Genomic DNA, 12,427 nt, shown 5'->3' on the forward strand with positions numbered 1-12,427 from the left:
CCGCGTGGTCTCCTGACGTCGCCCCTTCCGTATCTCCAGCTTGTCATGTTCATGTTCACCATGGTGTGGTCGTCTCCATCAACTGGGACCGTCAGACCAACTTACTGGGCCTGCCACCTTTTTAGGTGTTTTTCCCTCCTGTGTCTCTTATGTCACCATCAAGTGACTCCGTGAGAACCCTAACTACAAAGAGGACTGTTTCATTTATGTTAGGTAGAATGCCCAGAGGGGACTGAGCGGTCCCGTGACCTGGAACCCCTGCAGATTTTATTTTTTTTTCTGTTTTTTCTGTCCACCCTGGCCATCGAACCTTACTCCTTTTCTATGTTAATTAATGTTGTCTTATTTTAATTTCTTATTTTGTCTTTTATTTTTCTATTCTTCATTATGTAAAGCACTTTGAGCTACTTTTTGTATCAAAATGTGCCATATAAATAAATGTTGTTGTTGTCACTCCAGGCTTCATGTGCACCAACAGGGCCAGACAGCTCTGCTCGTTTCTGCTGCACTGCAGTGGCCTACAAATGTTTCTGTGAAAATCAAAAAGATTTGTGTTCTTGCCCACCAGCTTCAACGCTTGCATTTCTTTGGCCGTTTCCTTATTCATTGTACTTTTCTGCAGAGTTTGCTCCTTTGATTGTGTCCAAATCCTGACGCAGTGCAGACGCGGGTCAAAGAACATCGAGTAATAAAGGGGAGCAGTGACTCTGTGGCCATTGTCACCAGACCAGTGAATACGGCCCTGAAGCCGTGGCCCACCTTTGGCATTCACCGTTGTCAACAGCGGGATACAATTAAGGGAGGAAACTTTATAGAAGAAGGTGAATTAAAAAGAAAATAGCAACGGTAACCAGAGCCTTTAAATATTTAATAAAAATAGAATTTAAAATGGAGAGCTTAGTGAACCAGGAGATCAGTTAAAAGTACGAATGCGGCACCAATTGTGAGGATTATTTGGGATAAAACCCTGCAGGCCTGAAGTAGAAATGTGCCAGGCTCCAAACTGCTGCGGGTCGCCGTGCGAATGTCGTCACCCTCACGCTTATGAGAATTTCCAGACTCTGTCACAGTGAAGGTGCTTAACGCTTCATGATAGCTTTGATGTGATGGCCTTTCACGTTGCTGTTGTCTTTTTCACATCCCCGCAGTACACACCCGGTTCATTGTCACACTCTCACTGTTACAGGATGAAGAGGAGATTTCAACCAGTCCTGGGGTGTCCGAGTTTGTTAGTGACGCCTTTGACTCCTGCAACATAAATCAGGAAGACCTGAGGAAAGAAATGAAGCAGCTGGTATTGGATAAAAAGGAAGAGGACGCCCAGAATGATGGTAGGCAGTCTTTTAAGGAGTTTAGGGTGTGCCTGGCATTACTGCGTATTGAGTTATGACCCACACAGGAAGTATTCCTTCTGCTGACCCTTAAGGCTGCTTTCAGAATGTGCTTGTGTAAGAGCGCTATATTCCAAACCAGGGGGACCTCCATTGTAAAGCCCACCCACAGTATGAAATGAGCTGACACTGCCCCGTGTGCAGGCCGCACTGTTCAGGATGGATACAAGCAGACAAGACAGGGCTGAAGAGGACGGTGAGGCCCTGCAGAGCGAGAGTGAGACACTAGATGTTTTATTTCATTGATTCTGCTTTGCATTGTGGGGCTTGTTGGTAATTTATTTGGCTTATGAAATTTAAATAGAAGATATTGAGTACATACAATAAATAATGTGGACATGGCAGTTTCCCTTATCAATGCACGTCAGTTCATCTACAGTCGATTAGTTCTGGAGTGGGACTGATAAAATGATCCGTGTCTCCATGATGAGATCTTACAGAGGTGTGGACGGTTTGTCGCATAGAGGCAATGCCCCGGGACCCCAGTTTACCCCAGATTTGCCCGTGGTTTGTTATACCAGAGACATGGGGGCAGACTGAAGACGCGAGAGGCTTCTGCCAAACTTTCATCCTTCCATCCTCGATCTTAGATTCATATTGAAGTTGGTTGCCATCCTTGTTTGCCATTTCTGGCCATGGGTGGCTGCCTTGAGAGAATCCTTGGATGCCAGGTTTGGTTCTTGATATTTGAATGAAGTGGTAGGTACTTGTTATCGATCTTGTACCCGCTGGTTGGTCTTTTTAGATAGAGAGGAGTGAAGTTACTCTGTGTGTGGGCAGCCAGCGTAGAGGGGTGCCCGTGGTCATCCTCATTGTTCTGTGTCATTGCGTGCTGTTAATTCATGGTGAAGCACAACCCTTAGCTGCGGAGACTACCAGACGCAGGCCTGCTGTTCATTAGCTGTGAACTTCTCCATCGTATTGTTAGGGTGAGGTGCTGTCCGATACTTTGGGTTGTCGTAATGGGGTAGGAAATGCTGCTGACATTTATTCTCCGATTCCCACTAGCTGGTTTATTACTTTTTGTAAGACTCGGGCACAGTCTCCATTTTTTAACATAATCACTTAAAGGTAAGAGGCCTGCGACTGGCACAGACTGGCGCCAGGTTCCCAGTGTCTGATCATTGGCATGTCCCCATTTGCTGCTGCGAGTTGGAGGTAATTGCCGATTTATAAATGAGTAGCGGTGCTCGTACACATCCTTGAGCTGAGCCATTGCTTACTTTAAACAGTTTGCTTTTTAAGCCAACGGTGAAGAATCGATATTTAAGACAACGGTTTAATAAATGTACGGTTTTCTTACCAGGAGTAGCTTTTAGTGCCTCGTATATGAAGCCCTTTCTCTGTCATCTGCTGCCGTAAGATCTGCACATTCTACTAACGCTTTGATCTTATTCTGAAAACCGATCTCAATGGATGTGGTCTTTGAGCTGCCGCCTGGTCTGGTGCCAGTCTACTTTGCTACAAGAGGGGGCAGCACTGTGTGTGTGATGCCATTGTGGATTCCTTTTTCAAACAGCTTCAAGCAGCAGCCTCTGAGTGGGCTGACGGCACAGTCGTCAAGCAGGCCAAGTGGGCTTGGTGTTTCCATAGTCATGCTGGAGAGAGTACGAGCTTCACACTTGTCACTGTCATACACTTTACCAGCCATTGTAGGAGAAATTCAAAATTGAGAAATGGACCATGCTGACCTAAGATGATCATCATCATCATCATCGTCCCCTTTCTTATTTAAAGTGACGTCACCAGCAGGTAAGCAGCGTAGATGAATGGCAGTCCAGGTCTTAAAGGCCTCCGCTCAGAGATGACAAGTGCAGGTCCAGGGCGAGTGACTCGGGAGTTTATTGCGTCTTTTCAGCTTATTATTTTTTCATCTTTATCTTTGATTTAACATCTTGAATTTGCTGGATATTCACAGGAGGTGGAGCGGCACAGGATTAGGAATCGCAGAGCTAAATGAACATTCACCAGAATTGAACAGTTGAGTGCTGATGAAGGTTTAGGTTTGTTGGTGATGGCGAGTGGGCCTGGCGTGGGCACACACGTGGGCACACACGTGACCCGTGGTGGGCTGGCACACCGTCTGCTGTTGGGATAGGCTGCAGGCCTTCTAGGACTCGGAGCTGGATGAAGCAGGTTTGAGGCAGCTGAAATACCCGTCACTGCCACGTGCTTGTCGCTGCTCCTGTCTGCGTATTTTCACTTTGGTTTTCTTTCACTTTTCTTGTTTTACTCAAGACGACGTTTTCATCTTGGATTTCAGTTCTGTCTGATTTCTGATTCACCTCGAATCGCAAGTTCTGGCGAGTCGGTCTGAAGCCCCCTGTAGTTTGCTGAATGAGGTGTTTTCAGATGCCTGCTGCTGCTCGATTCATTTTTAATAGACAATGCCGAGCTCCCATTTTAGGAATAGTGTTTGGTTTTCACTGCCACGCTGCTTTTGTGTTTCCCATGGAGTGGTGCCACATTAATGCCGCCTTCTTTTGCATAGTTTCTTCGATCTGCTTCTTGTTCATGTCACTCGCGCCACATTTCTGGGCATTCAGGTGGGTCTCCCCCACCACAAAGGCTTCCCTCTGGTGGGTTACCTCCAGCTCTGTACCCAAGTCTGCCACAGTCCAGCAGTTCCTCTGCTATTCATCTGGTTTTATTATCCAACATATTCCAGTGACGTCAGCTTGGGTTTTCCATGAAGACTTTCTGCAGTTCTGCGAGTGCTCACCTTATTTCACCACATCAGGTCACATTTTTAGGACTGATCCACGCAGGTATCTAATCAGCCAGTCATGTGGCGCAGCACAATGCCTCAAATCCTGCAGGTTCAGGTCAGGAGTTTCAAACATCAGACACCTGAATGGGCAATAAAATGGCATCTCCATGATTTCAACCTTGGCATGATTATTGGTGTCAGAAGGGCTGGTCTGAGTTTTTCCGTAACTGCTGGGATTTTCATGCACCGCCATCTGTAGAACAAAAAAAAAAAAAGTAAAACAAAACATGTCCACAGTGTGGCCGGAAACGCCTTGAAGTCAGAGGAGAAGGGCCAAACTAGAAGGGCCACCGTATGTCGGCTCACCTCTCAGTACAACAGTGGTGAGCGGAAAAACATCTCCGAGTACCCAGCATGTCAGACCTTCAGGTGGATGGGCAGCAACAGCAGGTGAGCACCACGCCAGCTTCCGCTCCTGTCGGCTAAGAACAGAAGGCTGAGGCTGCAGTGGGCACAGCTGAAGACTGGTAAACGTGCCTGGTCAGAAGAATCTTGATTTCTGCTGAGGCAGACGGGATGGTAGGGTAGGCATTTGGTACCAGTGGCATGAATCCAATCACGCAGTCCAAGCTGGTGGTGGTGGTGGTGGTGGTCTGGTGTGGGAATGTTTTCATGGCACCCTTTTAAACCAATCAGTCGTCACTTGAATGGACAGCCTGTATGAGTAATGTTGATGAGCATGTGGTACCCCCTTATCACCACAGCTTACCCTTCTTGTGAGGGTCTTCTGTGTCACAAAGCAAATGGTTTTATGTCCATGTCAGTGGCCTTCCAAGTCTCATGATCTGAATCCAGTGGAGCCCTTTTGGGATGTGGCAGAACGGGAGATGAATATGCAGCTGACAGATCTGCAGACATTGCGCCATACAATCATGCCAGCATGGACCAGAATCTCGCTGGAGCATCTTGTGGAATCCAAGGCTGTTTAGAGAGTGGCAGGAGGTCCTACCTCCGATTAGTCGGGTGGTCCTAAGAAGGTCTCTTCTCAGGTCTGCATCTGCTCTTTCACCAGCCCTGCTATTTATTTATTGGCCAAAGGGCCGCATTTGAACTTCACTCAGACTACACGCTCTGCCAGAGCAAAAGTCCAGTCTGGGTTACACCTAAAGACGTTGGCATACAGCGCTATTGGTCGTTTTGAACTTCGCCATCCAGCTGAGAGTTTTTAGCCAAATCAGCGCTGGATGTGTGGATCTGAGTGTGCAGCAGATGTTCTGCCGCTGCCATTGCTGCGCTTATGAGGCGCTGGTGCTGTGTGGATGCCTCACGGACTGGCATGTGATGCTTTACTGAGTCATTGCAAATGACCACCGAGTTGGTGTCTGTAAATAAAGCACAGCGATGGCCTGAGGGCTGTTCCACGAAGCGAGCTTATAAAATCGAGGATTATTTGTAATCGCCTCGCTTGAGTTAGCCTAACAGTTCACTTCAGGCTCATTGAGTTCCACGAACAAAATTCAGGTGTATTTAATCTCTGCTAATTCAAGCCAAGCCTGATAAGCGAGGCTCGTGCGCGTCCACACGATATAAAAGGCAGCCTTGTTAGTCGATGCTGGATAAGTAAGAATGGAAACTAAGGAAAGAGCTGCGTTTTTTTTCGCAGGCGGAGCAAGAATTATTATTACAAGCCTATGAGGACTACAAAGCTATAATAACTAGAAAGGGGAACACGAGCTGTATTATCAAAGCTCGTGAGGCTGCATGGCAGAAAATAGCTGACAAGTTAAATGCGTAAGAACATGATTTTAGTAACTTTTGTGTTAAGGATGTCAAACTATTTAACAACTAAATGAGAACAGTTTCAAGCCTTCAAAATGTATAGTCATTAAAATTTCCTTTTACATATGCATTTTGTTACCAGTTGTCAGGTACTTTAAGGTTATTTTAACACATTGATAAACAGGACAGCATGTTAATTATATGGGTTCATCTTGGATAAAAAGTGATATATAATTGTAATTAATATAATTATTAATAATGCTTGGTTTCAGGAGCAACATGAGTGGAACGAAAAGGTCCTGGCAGCAAGTGAAGAATGCGTCATTATTGGCATACACTCCTGCTGCAGTATTGCCACATTATGCCAAACTGCACAGGCTACTACACGCTCTGTCTGGTGTAACTCGGAGATGCCGCAGGCAGTTAAACCTGGATTTTAACTGTCCAAATGTCATTTCAATGCGTGCCCTTGTCTTACAATGGGCATGGTTGAAATGTCTTTCTGCTTGTGTTGCAGGATCTGTATATGGTGTGAGAAGAAACGGTAGACATGGGTATCCTCTGTCACCAAGCAGCACACCAGGAAAAATTCCTATAATGGAAAGTAGACACATTAGACTGTAGTATAATAAACTATAGTATATTTGTGAATTTTAGTTGACTTGCCTTGTCTGAGGCTTTGAGCCAGTGAAGACTCGCGAAAAATTCTGGCATCATGTACTGATCCTGGCCATTTTGCCACAATGTTTGAAATTAGATGTTCAGCAGTGCATACCATCTGAAACATTTTAGGAAATGGTAATGACATACATTGCTAATGTTGGACGACTACACTTTCACCTCTTGTATATAAATGTGAGATATTATCAGTACTTACCTGTACATTAATACTGTGATATGATTTGCGGTTTATGTAATCAGGCTCTGTTGGACCTGCTGGAGCCTTTATCCTCACGTGTGTACAGTCAATGGCTCCAATGACGTTAGGAAAGCCTGACAAATTAAATTCAGTTACTTATCAGGTAATGATTTATGTGCTGTAAATGAGTAGATGTTTAAAGATTAAGCACCATTAATTCCAAAGAAAGTTTCCTTAATGGCAAGAATTCCTCGGTGGCCAGGAAAGGTAATGAATATATTTAAAAGGACTTTAATGCAACACAAACCTTCCTGATTTCACCGCACACTGTAGCTTTGCTTAAATGTTCAGCATCCCCCACACTGTACAGAAATGAACCACTGGCAAAATAACGCAAAGCGATACACAAAGACTGTGCAACCGTAAGGGCTTTAGAGCGACGTGTGTTTTTAGAAATGTAAGGTTCCAATAACTGACACAAATACGCAATACTGTGTCTACTAAATCTATAGCTCGTATAAATAATCATCCCAAAATGCAACGGATCTATCCTGGGCCGAAGTAATAGTGGAACCTGTTGGCTTAAAGCTCTACGAATGAGCCTCGCTCCCTCATCAACTGGATTATGAATAAATGGGCACACCATGGTTATTCATGTAAAAGCCTTCAATGCACTCCTTGTCATTTTATACTTTCTAAGTAATTAGAATCGCCTGCATGTCATCTGTAATAATTTTATATTGGAGGGTCGATGTGTGCGAAAGAGGGAGTGAACAGCAGCAGAATAATCCCAGCCCCGCAGAATGTCGTGCTGTGACATCACATGGCTCGTCCAATCATATTCATCAAGCTAAGCTAAGCTTCACAACTAACCTGCCACGGAGCAGGCTTGTCCAAGAGCATATGTTGGCATAGTAATTAAGCGGAGCTTCAGGTTAGCCTCGTTCGTGGAACCGAATTTCGAGAAATTAAGCCGGGATTATCGAAATAAACCTGGATTTTGAGGTTAGCTCGCTTCGTGGAACAGCCCTCAGATCTATTCACTTAGCAGGCGTCGGGTCAGGGCGGTGGAGCTCTGCTGTAATCGTTTGATTTGACCTGAACATCCAAAGAATATTCCATGAACCTCCATCGTCCTTTGAGCGCTTGGCTGTAAACGGATAACCAAGTCCGGTCGTCTCCTCCTCGCATCGTCCAGCAGGGTACCACCAGTCCGCTAGTGACCTCACCAGGCTGAACTTTGAACTCCGCTAAGTCCCCTCGCCCAGACGCTCATTTGGTATCTGTGCTGATGTTCCTACGTGTAATCTCACACAAGTCGGGCTTTGTGCTCAGGGCTCTCGTTTGTAGTTTTCTTGCTCTAATTTAGAGAACTGCTGCTGCTGTGTGTGTTTTGTGCCTTCATATAATATTTGAGATTAGTTTGATTCCTCCATTATTAATTTGATCGGTTTCTTTTTGAGTATTTGTGAAGCCCTTTGAGCACAGGAAGGGCACTGCGTTATTACGGTGTGGCTGGGTGACTTGCACGATGAATTACAGCAGGCCTTGTTATGTGATGGTCTTCTATGACGTGTCCCCCCTCAGTATGTCAGGGCACTGGCAGTGCTGCCCATGATTCAACAGAATGTGATTGCACAGTGCGGGACAGCATGGCGTAGCCTCTCAGGTGTTCTGGTGAGATGGCATGCAGGACAGAGTCGAGTCAGCGTGACGCCAGAACTGAGAATCGGACTAGCGTGTCACTGGGACGGTCCGCTGCTCGACTGAAATAAACTCCCATAACTGAACACTCTTAAGGGGCACTGGGCACAAGGCAAGAGGACACCCTGGACAGTCCCTCACCAGCCCCACTCCCACTCACTCAAGGGATTGGTTTGGAATCGCCAGTTGACTTAACCTGTGCCACCGTACCACCCCACATACCCCCTGCAGTGGACGAGTCGCCCAAGCGTTTTTCAGTTCTGTTGCCTTTATTGATGTCTGTATGTTTATTTTTTCCAAACTTATGAATATGTGTATATGCTAATGAGTGTAGTCTGACTCCTCGTCATCGTCATCATCATCATGTCCCCTGCCCATGTATGCCAACCAGCATCCACTTCTTTTCATTTAGGCAAGTCAGGCTTGACAAGAGTCTTCATTGGACCGCGGCCTCCTCAAGGACTGGACTGCTGACCCGACTCGAGTGTTGACTTCTACCCCTGAGCTTTAAGTTTGTGGAAAGCCAGACGATGATGGGGTGGGCAATGTCTTAGAAAGGCAAATGTAATCGTCCCAAGATCCACAGCTTTACTCCTAGAAACGTCGCCTGGTAAGCGGAGCTCCTGGCCATGAGTTTGACGTGCTGGCCTTGTGAGGACTTCAGGATGTGTTTGCACCAAATGTTGTTTTCCATTGAAAGCCTCAGGCCTGCCTAAGACAGTTCGGGGTCTCGGGAGGTCCAGCAGCATCGAGCACGAGGCAGGGAGCGGCGGTTTACGTTTTAATGCCAATGCTCATAAATTGGTATTGATTATGCTCTGTCTGTGGACCAGTGCCCGCTGCCATTTAGAAGGCCGAAGCGGTCGATGCCTGCCAGCTTAGAGGTGTAATTGAGCTCTTTTAAGATTTTTAGATTCATCTGCAGTTATTTTTGAGTCCCTGAATCCATTTGTTTGCTTTTTGTTTTTTATTTCCAGTTTCATTTTAGGATGGTTAGCGGCGCCACTGCCACAATGTTGCCATGCAGCGATGACCAGAAGTAGGCGGTGGGTGACATAACCAGGAAGTGCACAAAGCCAGTGGTGATCTTCCTAAAACCGTTTTGTGCGGATCGACGGGTTCAGCACTTCTGCTTTAAACCTTTCGCTTTGTTTTTCGAGTTTGAGTTTGGTTTTGTGACTTTGGATTCGCCGTCTGCTAAAAATGGTCTCCTGGTACCAATTCTCGGCTCGTTGTACCGACTGTATTTCTTCTTCCAATTCCTCCTGGCAGGACATTCACCTTAGTGTGGCACCCGCCTTACCGATTGTGTCCGTCGTGTTGCCTTCGGCCGACATTTCCAGTCACATCCTGTTGTTGTTTTTTGTTAGTTTTGGTGATGGTTGTGGATTCCTGGGATGAAGAAGGTTAATATGATGATAAAGTGGCGCAGTTTAGCGCTAATGACATGAAAACCTGCAGTTGACAAGAGTTTCGCTCGCTAGTGGATTGTAACAAGTCGTCTTAACTGGTTTGGCTTGTTGCCAGTAACACAAATCAGTTTCTAAAACCTGAGCTGAGCCCCTCATGTGCTTTCTGTTCTGTTTGTTTTCCAGAAGAATCCGAGGACTGGGAGAAGGAGCTTCAGCAAGAACTCCAGGACTGCGAGGTTGACGAGGAGTCCGAGAGCCGAGACGACAACTGGGATAAGGTGATAGAGGAAATGCTGCAGGCCGACGGCTAGGGGCTCCTGATGGCCTTTTACTTGTCGTCGTGAACCAAGGAGGATCAGGATCACGGGAACTGGAAGTAGGACCCCTAAAGTGACTGGCCGGTCCTGCTGAGGCCACGACTCAACTCGCTCTGTAGGCTCTTACCTTTAAGTCACATTTACCGGCTCTAGAGGATGGTGGTGGACGATTCATTTATTGGTTCGAGGTGCAATAATTTCTCTCCACGTCATTATGTGATTAAATCCTTCTTCTTTTAAGAACACTTGTTGTATAGCAAGGTAAGTTTAGCTCACTCTCTGGTTTTTGATCAGCCATCCAAGAGACTGAAGTCCGACGGGAAGACGCCATTTTACCTCAATTCACACGGGGGACCGAGTCACAGCCAGTGATGCGAACGGCACCCTGGCCGACTTTTAGTGCTTTACACAAAGTGCAGTGGACGAGTCAGGGAGGAGATGTGGGGGACCAGAATAAAAGAAGTAGGTGTCACGTGACCGTGTTGGCCTCTTTACTTTGATATACGCTAACGGAGAGTCTCTTGAGCAGTTACCGGCGGTTTGCGTTCTGTAGTTTGGATTTCGATTCAAGAAACGAAACAAAACACTGAAGTGTTAAAGTTACCCGCGGACTCGGACCTGCTTGACGTTAGTGCTGCCTTTGATGTGATCTGTGATGAGAACGGGCCATCAAGCTCGCCTGTCGAGATGCGAGGGTCCCTGAGGTCCTGCTCTCCACCACACTACTTGGTCATTTATTCCGCATGCCTTTGATAAACTTTCTAACATTTGTGTGAAGTCAGCCCTGAGCAAGTTTCCACCCACCGCCCAATGTTCGTGCTGCATTTATGTGAAATGAACAGCTTGGCCCGCTGCGCTCATTGCTTTCATCATTTTAGACACTTGAACCACACGTCACTCTTAATCCTTCAGTCTCTCCTCGTAGTGCAGGCCTCTCAGTCGGTCAGCAGAACTGCTCAGAGAAGTCTGGGAAGTACTTGATGGACAAGTGGCTTGAGCTGACCTGTGCTGTGCGGTGCGGCGCGGCGCGGCGCAGCGCTGTGCAGGACGGCTTCATCGCTTCATTGTCATAACGGGTCTCGCTCTCTCCCGGTAAGCTGTGTGTTGCCCTGCCGGCGTATCGGAAGGAAATGCTGAATGCACTCAGGTCTGCGTTGCGTGACTTTCCACCTTGACTGTCCATTCCATGCTAAAAAGTCACAAACGCAACTCACGTTACTTTATCACGAGAATCTCTGAGGCTTACGACTTTTTTCGTTGTCCTCGACCCCCTTAAATCTTCCTAACATACACCAAGAAGCTCGTAGCTCCTCATCACTGCGCTGTTAGGCCGCTTTTGTTTGTCAAATGTGTGGATTAGCAGAACGCAGCCTGCTACCCCGAGATTCAGTCAGATGAAGGCATCGCAGTCCTCAGGTCGGTGTCGAAGTGTTTATCTGGCGATGCGTTGTAAGGAATTACACAGATAATGAAATACGTACGCGTCACGTGTGCTCTGTGTCTACAACGATTCATGGCAGAGGAAATACGAGGCAAGAAATACGCAGTGTAACAATAACGACCAAAAGACATTGCGAAGGTTTGGGGCAGCTGCCCGTATAATTGTTCCCGGCTGCATAACTTATTAATAATCAAGTCCATGTTCACACGACTCGGTCCAAAACAGAACTGCCTCAGTATTAACAAGATGGCGGCTTTAAAGGCCATTAAAAGAAGTGATGTCATCAGGACCGGAAGTGACGTCGTTGGCTGCCCCAGAGCCGGGTGGGAGTTCCCTCGAATGGTCTGTAAGAGATCGAGAGAGAGAATTAGTGCACTTCGCCACCCCCTGGTTCGGCGTGGAATTACATGTATTCGAGCCCCTTAGTTGCCTCCTAAACACGCGTGTGTGACGGCGGCTAAAACAGAAAATGCTTTCATATGTTAGAGTAAAACGTTGACGTGAAGTGCAGGGTGTGTGAGGCCCAAATATCCGAGAAACACAAAAGGTGTAATGAGAACAAGTGCGCTCTTATTCAGGAATAAAAGTGAAGGAAAAGAAACTGCTCAGTCGGGACAAAATAAAAGATGGCTTCATACACGTGTGTGTGTGAGTTTCATTTTCAACCCGTTGTCACGGTGGTGACGCTGCTCTGCCACAGATCTGTGCAGGTGGCGGATGGACAAGCTCGTAACGGGTGCAAATCCTGCGTCTTCTCTTTATTTAGCGCTCTGAGTAGTGAGCTGCTGTTCTTATCACCATCATGTAATAAAGA

The 12,427-nt window shown here is 46.6% G+C and overlaps 1 protein-coding gene across 1 annotated transcript in view; it reads left to right on the forward strand.

The window, feature by feature from the left end:
* Positions 1 to 10,644, forward strand: part of syap1 (synapse associated protein 1) — a 33,680-nt gene extending 23,036 nt beyond the window's left edge. The window contains exons 8-9 of the mRNA XM_039745984.1: positions 1,187 to 1,331; positions 10,039 to 10,644. Coding sequence (XP_039601918.1) covers positions 1,187 to 1,331; positions 10,039 to 10,166 — 273 coding nt within the window. The 3' untranslated portion in view covers positions 10,167 to 10,644. The remainder of the gene's footprint in view (positions 1 to 1,186; positions 1,332 to 10,038) is intronic.
* Positions 10,645 to 12,427: the final 1,783 nt, after the last annotated feature.

The sequence above is a fragment of the Polypterus senegalus genome, chromosome 2 (assembly GCF_016835505.1).
Source record: "Polypterus senegalus isolate Bchr_013 chromosome 2, ASM1683550v1, whole genome shotgun sequence".
NCBI classification, from domain to species: Eukaryota; Metazoa; Chordata; class Cladistia; order Polypteriformes; family Polypteridae; genus Polypterus; species Polypterus senegalus.